This window comes from Pteronotus mesoamericanus, unplaced genomic scaffold (genome assembly GCF_021234165.1).
Source record: "Pteronotus mesoamericanus isolate MK-2021 breed Mesoamerican mustached bat unplaced genomic scaffold, CSHL_Meso_final contig_22, whole genome shotgun sequence".
NCBI lineage: Eukaryota > Metazoa > Chordata > Mammalia > Chiroptera > Mormoopidae > Pteronotus > Pteronotus mesoamericanus.
In genome coordinates this window covers 3,009,446-3,028,559 of record NW_026555090.1, presented here as the reverse complement: position 1 = coordinate 3,028,559, position 19,114 = coordinate 3,009,446, and the positions used below count along the sequence as shown (strand labels likewise).

Genomic DNA, 19,114 nt, shown 5'->3' with positions numbered 1-19,114 from the left:
GTTTTCTGACACGGCTTTAAAGTTCTGAAGCTATATGCAGTAGAAAATTGAGAACAAAATGATATACAGGCCCTGAAGAAATGTGGCCAGTGATTAAAAAATCAGGCAACAGACTGTTCTAAATAATAACATTTATTTAGCACTTCATAAATGCTTACATATAAAAATATCCAACAGTCCCCAGAGTAAAGGCAAATCAAAATACAGGGTGCAAATACAGCTGGGAGTTTTAAGTTGCGGTTGGGCTTCTCTTATTGTTTATATTTGAAAACGTCTGAGGTAAAGGTGTCCCAAAATATAAATTTCTGTCCCACTAGGTCTCCAGTGTGACACCCACAGTGCTCCTCCTGGGCAGAAGGGTCTTCCCATTCCTAAGTTTCCTTGGATCAGACAGTGCCTCTTATCTTTTCCTGTGGATGACGCAGCTGCTAAGGAGCCAACACTGTGAACTGCAGTTAATACTGTTAATTCCGAGATTATCAGACACCATATTCCAAAGGAAGCATAAAAATAAGCTCCAAAATTAAGACATGAGCGTGGCTTGACTCATCAACTCCTTGGATTTGCTTTGCCTCTGCTCTCTAAACACATGAGCTCATGTCAGTTTTCTCAAAACACACTTATATTTTGTTGGGTTTTTTTGCATACTACGAGTTCCTCACTTGGGAACTGCAGGATTTGCTGAAATGGATAAAGACCTTCACAAACCAATGTACTTTCAAAAGTTTAAAATCACACTTTGAACTTTATATTTCTGGATTTAAAAAAGTCTTTAAGTTTCCAGGGTTAAGTTTTAATGATGAGGCTTTGGTTGTAGTTATTGTATTCTGTGAGATTCCAATTAGGATTGTCACTGCATTAAGCTACCTGGTTTAACTACATTCTTTCAGAGAGTTTTGGAAATCAAACCGAAAATAGGTGGGTGGCGTGTTTCAGATGAGGTAATGAAGTCAGACCCCCGCTTGAACAGGCCCACTGAAGCCATGGTGTAAATAAAGGAGAACTTTCTAGCTTCTTCAGAATGAGATGTCACACAGATGGCTTCCTCTTTTGCTTTAAATACTGTTAATTCCGAGATTATCAGACACCATATTCCAAAGGAAGCATAAAAATAAGCTCCAAAATTAAGACATGAGCGTGGCTTGACTCATCAACTCCTTGGATTTGCTTTGCCTCTGCTCTCTAAACACATGAGCTCATGTTAGTTTTCTCAAAATACACTTATATTTTGTTGGTTTTTTTTTTTTTTCAGAATTTCATTTTATGCTCAAAATAAAAGACTGCTGACTCTTCTGAGAAAAAGGGGGTGGGGGAGGAAAGAATAATCTTTGTGCAATGAGTTGATTCCAAAAATGTAGGAAAAAGGTAAAGAGACTTGATCGCAATGACTTTGTGTGCAACAGCAGATGTTATAAGGAGACAGTTTAGCTCTTTATAAAGAGCTCATCTCTCCTTTACATCATTTCCCCTTTCATATAGAAATGGCTGTAGTTTCCCGTCACACAAGGGCTGGGCTGTCTTTCTTCCATCAAATGCTCTGCTAGCTGACAGAGACCATGGAGCTGTGAAAATAGAAATGGGAGGGGAAAGGCTGGTAAAGGAGTTACTTGATGCAATGCGATCTTAGTCTACGAAAACAGGGCTGACGCTGTCCCACAGGGAAAAGCTAATATCTAGAATGGGACTAACATGTTTGAATTCCTACTGTCCCAATGTTCTGAAGTCTTCAGATGGGGGAATGCTAAAGACTTCACAATGCCATTACGAGTCTCCACTAGATCTTCACCAACAGACAGCTGTGTGGGTAGAGATGTCCAGGACAGATACGAATCAGGCTTTCTGTAATTTACAGTGGCTTGAGCTTCCCTCTGCTGTCCTACAGTGAAGGCCGAAAAAAGAGAAAAACCAAACTTCTTTTATTATTATAGCATAAAAATCTAAAAGGCCTAAGGGAAGCTCATGTCCACGCACTCCCAAGCAGATCTGTAAAGATGGGCGCTGGGGCGCAGGGAAGCAGACATGGCTGTTCCGGCACGGGCTGCGTATCGAATGCCTTTGATGCGAATTTAAACAATGAAAAATTATGTGGTGCAAGGGTGAGCGAATTAAGCTTGTTGGGGCACCAGAGGACCAGTTTCTACATTAACAAAAGAGAATGCCACAGGCCCCTGAACACCAAAAGTACTAACGTGAGGTCTGCTCAGAACTGCTTAGGAATCTGCATGAGAACTGGTCCCCTCCACCAGCGCCAGGGGTGCCATTTCACAGCACCTGCAGCAGGAGGGCTGGGAAGGACGACTTAGTGACAAGACTCCGCGCCTCCAACTTCCACACTACGCCCTTCAGTGACAACCCCAGGACCGTGGAGCAGACGTGACGTGTTACAGCTGTGAGAACACACAGGGCAGCAAGGCACGCTGACATTAGCGCAGAACAGTTGTGCACAGAGACCTAAAAGCCAATTCCAGAGAGTCTGGCAGTGACACGCAGGCATGCCGCTCGCTTCAGAGGTGACAACACGAGAACCATGGGTACAAGCGCCACACACTTCGAATCTCAGTCATTCTGTTAGAAACGATACAGTTAATTAGGCACAGATTGTTCAGTGATTTTAATGCTCTCTTTCTTGAGATGTTTCCCATGGGTGCTTACTGGCGTCATGTGATAAACACAGTAAGAACTGAATAAGTCACCCTAAAACCAGTGGGCTTCACTGAGAGAGCACAGAGGTCTTTCCCTGCTGCCAGCTGAGGGGCCCTGTCGCAACTGCTCATCGACAGCGTCTCTCTGTGGAGAGACTGTGTGTGGCCCATCGAGTCTTTACGTCGAGCTGCATGAGTGTTCTCTGTGTCTGCCAGGCCCCAGGCTCAAGGCTTCAGGAAAAAGATTGGATGTTTTTGTTTCAACAAAAGTTTTCATTTCAGTGTCTTTCTTTTAAAAGAGTTCGAAATTAGAAGCAGCCAGAGTTTAAAAATTATTTATTACCTTTTCATCCATTAATTTGCACATGTCCAGCAAAACATAATTACTTTCAGGTCCATAAACACTACATTGGCTTGTTCAGATATCTGGACAAGAAAGACGAGGCCCGCAGCCCAGCTAACATGTGGAAGTGCCACTGCATCGAGGCGCATCCCAGGGCTGCCTGGAAAGAAGGTACGATTGGTGCCGCAGCTCCTGACTTGTCTGTCGGAAAGACCAGCTGACCAACGGGTGTTGGAAAACAGCCGGGCTTATGCAGGCCTTAAACAACGACCACCACCTGCCTCCTCGCTCCAGAGAGGAAGGAGCTCGGCCTGGGAAGGACACCTTGCCAGCTGGTGGCAAAGACGAGACCAGAGCCTCATTTCCCATTTATCCTAACATCAGTTACTCTGGCTCTAAAATAAAAAAAACTTTTGAAAATGTAACAGGACTGATGATCACTAATGACTAATTTTTCAAACTATCTAAAATACTATGCTATGTAATAGTCCACTGTGTCTTAGCTACTGAGTTCTTGGTAGTAAGTGCAAACTGCATCTGCCCTCCTACGACCCTAACTAGATTCCTCTGAATGCTGAGTATCTGCACAATGAGAATTTAAATCTATTAAACCCATGTTATGATCAAGGTGCTTTGCAGAGGCTCTTACCTTCTTCCCTTAGTTGTATCAATACTTGAAAGACCTCATCAGAGAATTTTCTGCAAGTTCTTTGGTTGTGCATGAACCAAGAATGACTTCTGAGTTCTCACTAAATTACTGTCAAAATCAAATGGAGTTTCAGTCAAGAACCCATTCAGTCAAGATGGAAACATGATGTCACTTCTGGACCATTGAAGGCCCAGGTTGGTTTCAAGTCTTGATTGTGTGGTAGGTTCAGGAAGTGGCCGAGCCATCACTGAATAGCAACTTTCAAATAGTCAGCTCTTGAGAAGGGGTGGTGTGCCAGAGAGGCAGAGTCAGACAGGGACCGGCCCGAGCACTGTCTGAAGTCCTGCCTGATGCAACGACAGGCAAGGAACACGCAGAAGCCTGCGGGATTTCAGTGACACGCCGGGTTCTGGACTGGTGGCAATTCTAGAATATGAAATGTTTTATGATAAGGGATTAAACTGCTAGATTTGGGAGGTAGGTTTGCAAATCACTGGAAACTCAAAAGAGAAACACATTGTGTTAAAAAAAAAAAAAAGCGACCCTACGTTCGAAGATGTAGGATACAGTCTGTGGAGCCCCAAATTTTCAAGACGCATACAGAGATTTCCTATGATATCAGGGTTCAAGTGGTGTAACCGGGCCTATATCGCAGAACCTATGTTAGGAATGCAGCATCTCACACAATCACACAAACTCAAGACTTGTCTTTTACCATTTATCTTTAAAATAACATAGAATGCAAGTTATGATTTGGTTCCTCTACCAAAAACACAATCTAAAAGCAAGAAAAATGGACAAATAAAGGAAACACAAAAGAACAGCAGAATGACCTTGGGAACATTTCAGTAGGGAAACACTATGCAATCTGTTCTCCTTCACACTTAACTTAAAATTCACATGCTGTGGCGGCCAAAGGGTGCAGGCGTGACTGTGAGATAATGGCCTTGACTTTCAAGAGCAAGCTGTGGAGTGAGCTACACATCACATCTTAACCCTCCCTAGAGGCTCCTTTACATGGAAGTCAAAAACAAGACGACGAGGAATTGACCGAAGCAAGTTAGGCAAGAGAATGGAAACAGAATTCTAAAAAAATCTATTCTTTCCAGTGTCAGGAAATTCATAATATGTTAGACCCATAGGCTCAGGACCTAGCCTGAAGGTTAGGTTCATTAACAACCTTCCTGATCCTGGAAAACATGTAAAAAAGGCAAAGTGTACAATCAGCACTCAGACCTACTAAATTTGGTTTACAAATGCTGCATTTGAGAGACATCTGAGAATTCAAAATCATTTTCTAATCTTTAAGAATCTCAAAGGTAAGGACATTTATTCCTGATTGGGGATATATAACAGTACATTAGTTAAAGCTTAAAATAATTACTTACAACCTTGTTTGTAAATCATTTAAATTGTAAATAATAATTAACTTTGAGATCCCTTTAGGAATACCTCCTTCTGAAATTTCACTGTCGAGGGAGCTTTCTGGGGCCACAGACTGCGTGACTTCCTTCCCTTAAGACCCAGTGTGGCTCAGAGGGTCGGGCATCGTCCCTGAAGCCAAAGGCTGCCGGCTCGATTCCCACTCAGGGTGCGTGTAAGAGACAACCAACTGATGTTTCTCTCTCTCATCAATGTTTCTCTCCCTCCCCTCTTCCCTCCATTCTCCTCTCTCTAAAAAATAAACTAAATTAAAAAGAAGAGGTACAGCCACCTATTAGCCAGGTGTACGTTTTCCACGCTCATCCTTTTTAACAAAGTGGGTCATTTCCAGGGCTTCCTGAGGCAGCCCACGGATACTGCCAAGGAAGGCATGTGTCCCTGGGCCGCGAGGGGCGAGCCCGTTGCTGGTGTTGACTCCCTCACGGCACGAGAGTGACCTGAGAGGCGCTGCCGCCTGCTGACGTGGGCACTTCACAGACACTGAGGTTTGGGAGCATCGCAGACAAGACTTTCATTCTTTCACCTCAGAAGACACTTGGCTAGAGCGTTTGTACATACGTAAGTGTAGAGTGTTCTCATCACCTCAGGCCGGCGCGTGGCAGGGACCAGCAGCAGTGTTCCTAGTGTGCCTAGCTGTGCAGTGGCAGCAGCGGCAGGGTGAGCCAAGAAAAGAGGAAAAACTTCAGCACAGACACACACAAAAGCGCCGCGGAAGGCCATGCACGGTGACTAAGTGAGAAGCCAAGCTCCCTGCGGGGGCCCTCAGACTTGCAAAGCCACAAAGGCGTGGCTCCCCTCGTGACCGACCTGCCATGGCCCTGCATGTCCCCCAGCTCCTTCTGCAGCCTGGCATTCTTCTCCTCCTCCTCCAGCAGTCTCCTCTTCACAGCGCGCAGCTCCTGCTGGGCCTCGCACTTGATGTCGTTGGCCACCACCACCGCAGTCTGCAAGTCCGCCTGGAACCGCCTCCACTCCTCGGTTTCCTCCTGAAAACACCAGAGTCCACATCAGCATCAGGTGCCCGGCTGCCAGGGCTGGCCCCCTGCCAGGGGCTCCCGGGACCCTGTGCCCAGCACTGAGCGAGACTGGCTGGGCTGTCCTCGGTGAGGCCCTGCTTCGACAGTACCCCACTACCGGGAAAAGGCACAGGCGGGAACCGCGCTTAAGGCTATCAGGGTTCTCCATCCCGAACCCGAACGGCTGCTCCAATGCTACTGCCTGCCAACACTAATTTAGACCCGTGCCATGGAAATGTACTATGAGGAAACAGGCTAGAGAGACTATTCAGGGTATTTTCAAAGGTTTTCACACTCAAGAGAGGACTATTTTTAGTAAAATGTTGGAGAAGGTGCACTTCACCTTTATCTGCTTAGTCAGAGTCTTCAGCTGCCTTTCCAGGTCTGCTTTCTGTTCCTCCAGCTTCATCACGTTGCCTAGAAAGAGAGAAATAGATGGAGCTGGAAGAGCTGCAAGGCTCTTGGGAGAAGATAAGCCAGGTAGCAAAGGAGCAGCTCCGGATTTGGCCCCAGACTTTAAAACCCATCTATTCTACTCTAAATTCCACTCTCAGCATCCTGAAAACTGGCAGCCACAAGTGGGGGGTTCTTCTCAAATAGAAAACGGGATGAACTGGAAAACAAGTGGCGTTCGGTCTGGTTACAGGCCGCACCGCCGTGCAGCACTGTCCGAAGAGGCCTGACTGGCGACTCACACTCCTCACACTTCCTCTCGGCCTCCCTGATGTGTGTGCACCGCATCCTCAGTGTCCTTTGTCGCTGTGAGGCCTCTGTAATGGAGGACATGACTAGTTGTTACTATAGTGACTTTAGACCCATTTCTAGAGTTGCAGTTCTTAATCGCAGTTTAACCTTAGAATCATGTGGGAAGCTTTTCGAAAGCACAGATGTTCAAGCCCCAGACTGACCCTCGGAATGGGCTCTCCAAGGGCAGGTGGAATATGGGTGTGCGCATGTTCAGAGCTTCCTAGTTAAGAACAGCTTTAGTTCCGTACTCTCTCTGTCTCTAATTCTCTCCATGCTGCTCTCAGTCATTTCAATGTAAATCTGACCACATCCTCTACCTGGTTAAAACTCTTCAGTGTTTCCTCATGACCTGCTTCAGAGCCGTTGCCGTCTAGATGAATCAGAATGATCAGAGAAGTTCCAGGAAAACCCCCCACAGGGTCAGGTCCTGCATCAGCAGCTCTAATTCAGCACGCGGGGCCTGAGAATTTGTGTTTGGGGTCAATGCTGCAGAATGAAAAAGCGCTCCTTACCTTTTTATTTATTTTTCTGTCCATTTCTTTCAAGGATCTTATGGGGAGGAGTGATTATCCTTGGCTGGTCTGTGTCCCTGGGCCTCCTAGTTAAGAGACATCTTAATAATACCTTCCTCTCCCTGACAGAAGCTAAACATTTCTTAACAGATGCACGATCTGTGCTGTTTTCAATCCTGGACATGTTATGATACAAATGCAGGGAGTCGGCCTGACATGTTCTGAACATTAATTATACGCTTCTTTCTTGGTGTGTCTGCGCTGACTTTTAAGGAGTTGGAGACAAAACAACCAAATCCTCAATGGCAGTATATCATTAAAAGAAAAACAAAGCAAAATCGGACTTCTCTTCTTTGACTTCATACTTCTCAAGTGTGGCGCTGTGTTTGTGGACACACGCTGACCTCCAGCAACGGCAGCAGGCGCGTGCTGCGCTCTCCGGCACAACCGCGGACAACCGCCGGGACGACACTGACTCTGTCTGAATGCTGAGGCTCTGCAGTCTACCGCCTACCACGTCTAACGAAGCCTAAGGCCGCGGTGCTGCCCTGCTCATCAAGGTGAAGTGTGTACGGTCCATCCTCATTATCTGTGTTAGTTACATGAGGTTGCCACGCATACTGAGTCAGCAAATATTAAACTATTGTTCCTATAGGAAATAAGGGTTAGGTCCCGTGAGCCTTTGGTCACATTTCTGTCAAACATAATGCTATTTGTGTTTTATATAATAGGTTTGCCAGTGTCCCTGTTAAAAAAAAAAAAAAGGAAAAAAAAGCCCCTCTTGAGGCAGGCGAGTAAAGAGCTAGGAAAATTCCTGGGCAAATGGAATGGGAAAACTGAGACAAGATAATCAAACAAGGCTGATGCGTTTGAACAATTTACAGCCAGCTAGTGAAATGCAAGACCTTACCTCCCCTAACCAAGGACATGTGAGAGCAAATGGTTTACACCGCTCCTCCCTGACCAGAAAACACAGCTTAAATCTCCCTGGCTGGGGACAGAGAGGACAGAGACCCAGTTAATGCCCTTTGTGCCAGCTGAACCCAAGCATGGATGAAGTCAAGGGAACAAATAACAAAAACACCATTAGAGCCAGGCAGACCCAAGGTAAATGTGAAGCAGTAAAGCTGGCCAATGAATAATCCCAAACTCCCCTACACACTCATTTTGACGCATCAGCTCATTAAAAACGCACCTAAAAAGGTGATGAACATTCTGCTGAAACCCTCCCCTAAGATTCTCACCTGCTGACGATAAAAACCCTGAAGGCGAAGACCCAGTGCTGGCTCGCCCTAGAGCACGCCCATGCCCCATCCCGCGCCCTATCCCGCGCGTGAACTCGTTACTTCCTCCTAAGCTTGAAGGGCCCCCAGGAGACTTGCAACCAGGAAGGCAGTGCACAGCGGCAGCTTGACCCAGCCTGATCCTGTCCCCAGGACCCCTTTTTCTCTGACTTCCCAGTGAGGTAACAGCAGCCCCACCGTGGCTCACTGCTCTCCTATAATGTTTCCAATGGAGCCAAAGCAGAGCCCTGCCTGGGCTCTCCTGTTGCTTCTTCTATCGTAAGCCCTTCCTTTGTTTGACTGTCCCCAGCTTTAGTCAACTCTCAAAGTCACCTGGACTGGTGCTGTGGAACTTCTGTACAAAGTCAAGAACCCACCGCTGGAGGCCGGCCTGAGGCAGACCTGCCTGGCCCAGCCCCTGTCTGGTGACACTCCCCTCAGTGCTGGAAGCATGGTGGCCACATAGACCTTTTCCTGCATCAGAGTCAACAGGCATTTTAAAAAAATGCCCAGCCCTGGCTGGATGGCTCAGCTGATTGGAGAGTTGTCCGGTTCACCAAAAGGTAATGGGCTCAATTCCTGGTCAGAGCACATAGGGCAGGCAACTTATGACGTTTTTCTCTGTCACATTAATCTCTCTCTTAAAAACAAAAAGTCAAGGCATATACCCTTGGGTGAAGATTAAAAAAAATTTTTTTCCATAGCCTCCTGAGCTACAGAACCTGCCTCACCTGCAAGTTTTTAACTTTCCTCATGAGCTACGCGGCCTCAGCCAGCACGAGCTGAGAGGCGTTTAATGCCTTTCTGACCCTGGGACGTGTGATTGGAAATTTGTCTGGTTTCTGCCTTCACAACAATGCCATGCATACGTTTTTGCTTTTTTTTTTTTTTTTTTTAAATTTGGATGTCATCGCAGGAAGCCACAAACTGAGCTGCTTTCCCACAGCTGCACTGCACAGCGCAGACTTCACTGTGAGCGCCCTGCGGAGCGGCCTCGGATGCAGGCTGCTGAATGTCCTCTCCCCTTCCCTGGCGGTTCTGGTCAACAGTGAACGGTTCAATGGGCACTGCTGATTCATTAGCCCTGCACTTGCGGCCGACAGCACTGCAACCGGTGCTTGAACCAGGCTGACCTAACTCGCCTCCTTTCTGCATAAGGCATGTTGCAGCCTTTCTGTGCCTGGGGTCCATTTTAAACAGTGAGATCACCCACACAAAGCACACAACTGCAAAACACATGGCACTACATATGCCATCAAACAACACCTGTTTACAGTGGGGGAGCTGAAACCAGGGGCCGAGCTTCACGAGTTCCGCCTGCCCTGGGGACGCACTTTGGGAGACTCACCCCCACCCCCCCTCCCCAACTCTGCACAGGTCCGCGAACGACAGTCAGAGGGCCAAGGGAAAGGATTCTGAGGCTACAAATAACTGTTGGCAAGCAGGTGAGTTCATAAATATGGATTCCATGAAGAATCAGTTTGAACTGGGCATGTTGGGGAACTTTGCAGGACATCAACTATGCTACTTTGAGCAATGATTACTGTCACTAAAAGCTTTGTGTGTTAATTCTTTTGTTGCAAAAGCAAAACACAACAGATGAGATCATCTGACAGCCTTATTTGAACAAAGCAGGCAATGTTTAACTGATCTCTTTTAAAAATGTCTTTCTGTATTCAAAGCAAACAATGATTTTGTAAATAAGCCATATATTGGTGCCTCTTCAGTAACGAGGAGGCCACTTTTTGTGTTATTTGATACCCTACCATCCGTGGTGCACACGCTGAAGCTGCTTTCTCCCAGACACCGAGAGCACACAGTGTTCAAGCCAGTCTTTCTGTCACCCATCTTTTTATCCATCACACCCAAAATGAGGACACCCTGTCACACCTGACAAGAGGTATCCACAGTGTGGTTCACATGCAGTGTAGCTAACACTCTGAAATGGGTTTGCTCTTTTTACAATCACCTCACGCTGTTGACTCACGTTCAAAAACCTTTTCTTCTACATCGCCCAGTTTTCAGCTTTGTCTAGGAGATTAATTATTCTGTCTTTCTTAATTGCCTTTCTTCCTAGGACATTACAGAACATTCAAAAGAAAGACTTTTCATAAACACTCTCACATTACTCACTGCAACTGGTTTCTTTCCTCCCCTAGTCACACCTGACCTGCAAGCTTCACAGGCCTCGGTTTCACTTACTTTCCAGCTCACTGATGAGTTGATTATTATGTAACTTGACAGCTCGATGCTGTTCCACCTGATCTTCCAACTCAAATATGGTTTCCTTCATGTCTTTAATCTCTGCATCACTCTCGGATGCTTTCTCTTGCAGTTTCAGGCTGGTTCTGCTCAGCTGCTCTGCTTGATGATCACATATCTCCTTCAAGTAAGAATAATCCTTTTCCACCTAGAATAAAAGGAAGGTTCCCTGGTCAATTTAACAGGAAAAAGTGCCTCACACATTAGCATCAGGCTCCTCAACCCAACAGCCAGGGAAGCTCTTGGCACCACCGCATCGTCATCATTGCCATAGTCTCAGCCTCGGACACAGCCAAGGCTATAAATATTCACAGGAATGTGAGAGATGTAAAAGGACAAATGGGTGGATTCTGTGCCCCTTCCTACTGGCATAAAGAGAGCTGCACATACATGAATATCCTCCTTCCAGGAACCTGGGTAAAACTGCACTCACGCTGGGAGGCTGGGGTGCCGGCGCGGCCGCCTCACGGGCACATCCGCTGGGGAGCAGCGCCATCTGCTGGTAAGCCAGGCGCAAAACCCCTCGGGCCTGGCTCCTCTACAAATCCCAGATCTCTTTAACCATAGTACGCGTGACCACAGTGGGTTTTTTAGAGGAATATAACATTAATGTCACAAGGAACTCCAGCGGAAGGCAACAACACAGAAATGTGTATGTACCACGCAAAGAGAACTGGTGCAGTAGACAATCATCTGACCCTTCAATTTTTAACCATTAAACTTTTAAAATATACAGAAAAGTGCCCAAAATGATGAGATAACCACACACCCACACAGGCTTAACAGTGGTTAAATTCTGCCACATTTGGTAACTTTTTTACTTTAACAAGATTTGTTAAAACCTCAACTTCCTTTCCACCCTAGAGAGTAATGTATATTACCCTAAAATTGGTGTGTGGTCATCCCTTGGATGGTTTTCATACATAAAATTTTACACAAATGATGTAATACTATATGTTTTTGCAGCGTACTGTATTATGCTGCGTTATATTTTATCATAATATGTTTCTGTCCTGAATTACACTATGCTTATTATGCTTTTGCAACTTTTTGAGATGTATTCATATCGACAGACGTCACTGTAGGTCTTTATGTTAATGCTGCGTAGCATGCTGTCTGAATATACTAATTATTTCATTATGAACCATCCCTTTTCTATAGACTTTTAATTACTGTTACTATATAGTTTTGTATGTATTAGGTAATGTAAGCTTGATACCTAGTAGATTTAGTAGATTTCTTCCTAAATTTGGAGGGGTTTCCATTTACAGTATGTTTTTCCCAACTGTATTTCACGTGCAAATCCTTCTGGCTACATGCTTTACAGCGACAGGGACCTTGTATTCTTTCTTCACACCTACGTCCCCTGCACCTACGGTGTCAGACACATAAGAGGCCCTGAGGGAAGCCTGATGAATGAGCAGTGGAAGGCAGCACTGCACCGTCTTTCTATGGGAGGCTGCGATGCAGGACACAGAAGGAGGGAAGGGAAGGAGGGAGGGAACAAGGAGGCAGAAAGTGTCAGTGCGGGGAGGAACGAGAGCGCTGCTGACGCTCAGGGTGAGCACTGCTCCCCGAAGCCGTGTTTCAGTTACGAAGGCATGTGGCTCTGTACCGCAACACAAAATATGTCACTGTGGGCTGCTGCAGTAAGTTTCACAGCTACTGTAGTACATGAAAATGACTAAGGGTGGGGCCTGGAGCCTGACTGCCAGAGTTCAAATCCCAGTACCAGTAATGTGCCGACCCGCTGGACCTGCCTGACCCACCCGACTGTTCCTGAGCAGAGCCCCCCACAGCCCCCACCCCGCCCCCGGCTTCACACAGTCGGCCTGACCTTGGTCTGTCTGGGCCTGATGGACGCTGCCGGCCTCACCCAGAGGACTCCCGGAGACCCCGCCCACCCAAAGGTCCACAGGGCCGACCCTGCTGTGCACTGAGACTCTCGCTGAGTGGCCGGTCCAGCGTCAGTCTGGTGAACAGCACTCGCTCCTACCCGGGGATCCCTGAGAGTCTGCCGCACACTTCTCGCAGGCGCCAGAGGCTCTTTCAGTGACTGAGCCTAACAGGTAGCCAGCAGGCGGAAGCAGATCTCCGGAGTCTGGTGTCTCGGACCTTTCGCTGGCCTGCCCCGGGCTTGGTGCTGGGGAAGCCGACCTTGGTGAGCAATCTCCCCCCCATGCCCAGCCAGGCCCAGCAGAGGCAGCCGCAAACTGTGGATCGCTTTGTGGCTCCAAACAGGCAGCCCAGGGCTGGTCCCAGGCAGCGCCTGACCCAGACCCGCGCTGGATCCCTCCTAAGAGGCCCCAGATGCCACGCAGCTGGTGGTAGGATTCAGACCACGTCAGAGCAGGATCCGGTGAGCTCCACAAGTGGCCCATCCAAAGGGAGATCTCGGCAGGCACAGGCCCTGCTGCGCTGGGTTCTACTTCATGGGGCCAGAACCCACACAGCAGCTGGTCGTACCCCGAGGCCGGGTCAGCGCTCACAGCCAGGCCGCCTGGGGTGACCCCCACCCATGGAGGAGCCAGCACCAATCAAGACTCAACTGCCGTGGGAGGTTCACATAACCCACACTGGGGACATTTCTGGAGCGCCTGGCTCCGGTGATCAGGTGCCACTGAGCCCCACAGGACACCTACTACACAAGGCCTCATGCCAAGACTGGGAGGCATAGCAGCTCTACCTAATGCACAGAAACAATTACAGAGAGGCAACAGGACGGGGAGACAAAGAAATATGCCCTAGATAAAAGAACAGGAGAACTCCCCAGAAAAAGAACGGAATAAAATGGAGACAGACAATCTACCAGATACAGAGTTCAAAATAATGGTTGTAAGGATGCTCTAGGAACTTAGGGGAAGAATAAATGAGCTCGGCAAGTATGTAAAGAGCCAGTAAACTTAAAAACTATAAAAAAGAACCAGGTAGAAGTAAAGAATATGATATCTGAAATAATAATACACTCGAAGGAGTAAACGGCAGATTAGATGAAGCAGAGGACCGAATCAGAGGTTTGGAGGAAAAGGTAGCACAAAACACCCCATCGAAACAGGAAAAAGATAAAAACTTAAATGACAGTTTAAGAGACCTCCTCCCACACAACATCTGTATCATAGGGGTACCATGAGGAGAAAAGAGAGAGCAAGAAATTGAAAACTTATTTGAAGAAATGGCTGAAAATTTCCCTAACCTGGTGAAGAAAAAGACACACAAGTGTGGAAAGTGCAGACAGTCCCAAAGAAGATGAACCCAGGGAGGCCCACATCAAGACACATCATAATTATAATGGTAAAGGTTAAAAAGAGAGATTCTTTTTTTTTTTTTTTAATCCTCACCTGAGGATATTGTTTTTCATTGCCTTTAAAGAGAGAGGGAGGGAGAGAGAGAAACATCGATTTAAGAGAGAAACATCAATCGGCTGACTCCTGAATGTGCCCAGGCTGGGAATCATACGAACCTGGCCCAGGGATCAAATCCACAGCCCATGCACGCACCCCGACCTGGGATGAACCTGCGACCGTTCGGCCACGGGACAATGAATGCTGCGGCCAACTGAGCCACACTGGACAGGGCGGGGGGGGGGGGAACCAAGAGAGAGAAATTCTTAAAAGCAGTAAGAGAAAGGCAGTTAATTATATACGTGTCAGCTCCCTAAGACGATGAACAGAATTCTCAACAGAAACTTTTCAGGGCAGAAAGTATGAAATAGTGATGAAAAGCAAGGACCTACAACAAGACTACTTTACTCAACAAGGCTATCATTTAAAATTGAAGGAGGGAAGATGGAAGTGTTGGTAAACGTGGCTCTTCTCACACAACCACAGAAAAATTGCAGCTAAATTACAGAACAAATATCACTCAAAACCGTCAGAAAATTGACCTGTATGGAAATCCATCAAGTAAGGAATTAAAGAAACCACATTCATCAAGACAGGCAGGGGGGAAGGAGGGGCGGAGTCACAGGTATCCTGGACCTAAACCTGGGTGTGTGGCTGTGTACCAGAGGGATATCCTGGGAGCAAGGGGTGCCAGCCGCACATCAGACTGCCCAGCCCAGGGTTCCAGGGCCAGGGTAAGTCCCCATACCTTCTGGTTGTAAGAAACAGAATGGGAGCTGGGTTGGCAGAAGAAACTGCAGGATTCTCAGGCCTCTCCTCTTAAAGGGTCTCACAGTGCACGTGGACTTACTCAGACTTACTTCTTCGGGGCTCCAGCACCTCGGCAGCACCTTGAAGGGCACCAGCAGCACCCAGGGGGGAACTGAAGTATCTGGCATCAGGGCAAGAGCTGGTGGACAGCTTTCTCCCAGACAGAACTGCAGAGAGTGGCCACTGTACCTTTCCTGAGCCCTCCCCGACAGAGAGCCACTGTGCGGTGGCACCACATCTGTGTCTCCATCAACCTGGCTCACAGGGTAAGCTCCACCCTGACAATTAGCTAAGGGTCTGCCCCACCCCACTTATAGGCCCACCCACGCTGGTAACAGAGGCTTTTCCATATGAAGGGCTGTGCTAGGCGCAGGCTTCAGACCTTCCTAAACCCGCTCAAACAAGCAACAGCTGAGCCCAGCTGCCATACCTCTCGCTGAATGGCCCCAGGCCTGGCATTAGCAGCAGCCATCTGCAAACTGCTTTATAGCTTACGCCTCAGGGGCCCCAGACAGAACACAGGTAGAGGGTGACCTTGGCCTGTAACACCTGGGAAACCCCAGAACCTATGCACTCAGCTGAGTTACACACCATGTCAGAGCACCACCCAACCTCCACAAGCCAGGGAGGGAGGTGGTTGCTGGCCAGAGGTCAGAGCTAGTCCTACCAGCTGTCTGGACTGGGTAAGACCCTCCCATTGACTTGCTGACAGCAATCAAGACTCATCTACAAGAGGAGGAAGTACTCGGTCAACTCGGAGGGTGCACCTCAAGTACCGAGCTTTGGAGATAGGGGAGACTGTACCACTGGACCCTACAGGAAACACCTAGTACATTAGGCCACACTACCAAGACATGGAGTCAAAGCAGCTCTACTTAATACATGGGAACAAACACAGGGAGTCTACCAAAATGAGGAGACAAAGAAACATGGCCCAAATGAAAGAACCAAACAAAACTCCAGAAAAAGAACAAAACAAAACGGAGATGAGCAATCTAGAAGATGCAGAGTTCAGAACACTGGTTATAGTGTTCTGGATACTCAAGGATGCTCAAGGAATTCAGTGGATACTTCAACAGCATAAAAAAGACCCAAGCAGAAATGAAGGATATACTAATTGAAATAAAGAACAATTTACAGGGAATCAACAGTGGAGTGGATGAAGTCAAGAATCAAATCAATGATTTGGAACATAAGGAAGAAAAAGACACCCAATCAGTACAGCAAGAAGATAGAAGAATCTAAAAAACATCAAGGACAGTGTAAAAAGCCTCTGGGACAGCTTCAAACGTTCCAACTTTCACATCATAGGGGTGCCAGAAGGAGAAGAGAAGGGGTGAGAAAATGGAAACTTATTTGAAAAATAATAAAAGAAAACTTCCCTAATTTAGTGGAGGAAATAAGACATCCAGATCCAGGAAGCACAGAATCCCAAACAAGATGGACCCAAAAAGGACCACACAAAGACACATCATAATTAAAATGCCAAAGGTTAAAGATAGAATCTTAGAAGCAGCAAGAGAAAAGCAGAGCGTTACCTAAAAAGGAGTTCCCATAAGACTGTCAGCTGACCTCTCAAAAGAGACTGATTTCAAAGTGATGAAAAGCAAGGACCTACAACCTAGATTACTCTATCCAGCAAAGCTATCATTCAGAACAAAGGGCAGATAAAGTGCTTCCCGGACAAGGTTAAGCTAGAGGAGTTCATCATCACCACCAACCCATTATTATATAAAATGCTGAAGGGACTTATTTAAGAAAAAGAATAAGATCAAAACTATGAACATTAAAATGGCAATAAATTCACATCTATCAACAACTGAATCTAAAAAAACAAAACAAAAAAAAAGCAGAACAGAAACAGAAACAGAATCATAGATACAGAAATCATTTGGAGGGTTATCAGTTGGGGGAGGAAGGGGAAGCATGGGGGGAAAGGTGCAGGGATTAAGAAGTACTGTGGTAGGTACAAAACACACAGGGGTATGTTAAGAATCATATGAAATGGAGTTGCCAAAGAACTTACACGCATGACCCATGGACATGAACTAAGGAGGGAGAATGCTGGAGGGAAATGGGGGTACTGGGTGGAGGTGGGCAAAGGGGGAAAAAATGGGACAACTGTAATAGCATAATCAATAAAATATATTAAAAATGGAACTGACTTATGACTCAGCAATTCCACTTCTGGGTGTTTATCCAAAGGAATACAAGAACATATGCACCCCTATGTTCACTGCAGCGTTATTTACAATAGCCAAGATTTGGAAGTAACTCAAGTACCCATCAGTAGATGACTGGATAAAAAAGCAGTGGTACATTTACACAATGGAATATTACGTGGCCTAAATAGGAAGGAAATCTTACCATTTGCGACAGCATGGATAAATCTAGAGGATGTTATGCTACGTGAAATAAGTCAGTCAGAGAAAGATAAGAAACATATAATTCCATTTATATGTAGGATCTAAAGAACAAAATAAATGAACAAACCCATCTGAAACAGACTCACAGACACAGAGAACAAACTGATGGTGGCCAGAGGGGAGGGAGGTTGGGGAACTGGGTGAAAAAGGTGAAGGGATTAAGAAGCACAAATTGGTAGTTACGGAACAGCCATGGGGCGTGACCTGCAGCACAGGGACGATGCCAACGGTACTGCAGTAACGGTGTGTGGTGCCAGCTGGGTGCTGAAAATACCGGGGGGCACTTTGTGAGGTGTGTGGCTGTCTAACTAAAATGCTGCACACAAGAAGTTAATACAAAATACTATCAAATGCCAGCTGTAAATGAAAAATAAAATCAAATAAATAGATCATAATACTATCAAACCAAGTCCTATATTCTTTAATCTCTCTGCCTGTTTCTTCATCTAAACAATCAAATGAAATAATGCACCTAAAGAGCGTATCACAGCCCCTCACACAGGGCAAAGCACTCAATACAACTTATCAGTTCTCTAATAATTGCCTTAAGTCTTACTGTATACAATAGTAGATGATTCTGTAACACAGGTCCAAGGTAATTACAAACATGGAGAAGACTGAAAGCCCTATATCTGATAGCTCCTTTATAAACAGAAGGAGCTTTTAAGGAGAAAGGGGGCACTGTATTTTAGATACTAGAAGGCCGCCTGCTGTTGGACAGCATGTGGAAAGCAGCGAGGGAGGCAGCGTGAGCCCTGAGTCCCAGTGGACCCCGCTTCCCGCAGAGCTGGCCTCCTGCAGAGCTGGCCGGCTCCACACTGGGGCCCTCAGGCGAAGGACGGCTCACCTGGAGTCTAGAAACAGGCACGTTACTTGCTGAGACTCCATGGGTCAGGGGTGAAACTGGGGGACGTATCAAGTAGCCCAGAGGCTGCGTGGCCTGAGGAGGCCTCCTCGTGCAGCTGGCGTTGCTGGCCTCTCAGGGGCCCCTCCTCCCGGTCCACCCTCGGCGACCACAAGCACCAAATGGTAAGCGTGGGGGTGCAGAGAGGGGCCGCCACGACACGTGCCGCGGGCTGTGGGGTCGGTAACCCTATAGAGCCATGTGCTGTTCAAATTACACGCATCAGCATTCCTTCTCGATTCTGAAATAATTCTCTCAAGCTTAGCAATATGTTCCGTAAAGCTCTTTCACTTGAAAAAGAAAAAAAAAATAACCCTTAAGTAAAAAGCTTCACAACTTCTTCCCCCAGGAGCTTGTTAGGTTGAAAGAGGCAGGCATTTTTACATTCATTTTTACAAACTAACAAATGAAGAGAGGGGAGAAATTAAATCATTTGAAAAGAACAAACCAATTTATCGAGTATGTAAAACCGACTTCCTGTACTTTCTGACGACTGTTCAGAGTTCCAGGTCGCCTTCCACTTCGCCAGCCTCTCTGCTCCCAGGTCTTTTCAGTCTCGCTTCTCCGGGGCAAAACCTCCACTGACACCCAGCCATGTGAGTCCCAGTGTTTCCCTTTTAAAAGAGGAAATCACTTTCATGCATTCTAAGCATCTCTCATTTTAAAAAATCAACGTTCTCTAGAAATAGGGTGTGTGGAACTGCATTACAAACAAACTGAAATGAACTTCCCAGGA

The 19,114-nt window shown here is 46.7% G+C and overlaps 1 protein-coding gene across 3 annotated transcripts in view; it reads right to left on the bottom strand.

Moving 5' to 3' along the window:
* Positions 1-19,114, bottom strand: part of SPECC1 (sperm antigen with calponin homology and coiled-coil domains 1) — a 282,358-nt gene that overhangs the window by 72,290 nt on the left and 190,954 nt on the right. For all 3 annotated transcript variants that reach the window (XM_054571171.1, XM_054571174.1, XM_054571172.1), the window contains 3 exons: positions 10,838-11,045; positions 6,437-6,510; positions 5,885-6,063 (listed from right to left, as the gene is read on the bottom strand). In XM_054571171.1, the coding sequence (XP_054427146.1) occupies positions 5,885-6,063; positions 6,437-6,510; positions 10,838-11,045 (461 nt within the window). The remainder of the gene's footprint in view (positions 1-5,884; positions 6,064-6,436; positions 6,511-10,837; positions 11,046-19,114) is intronic.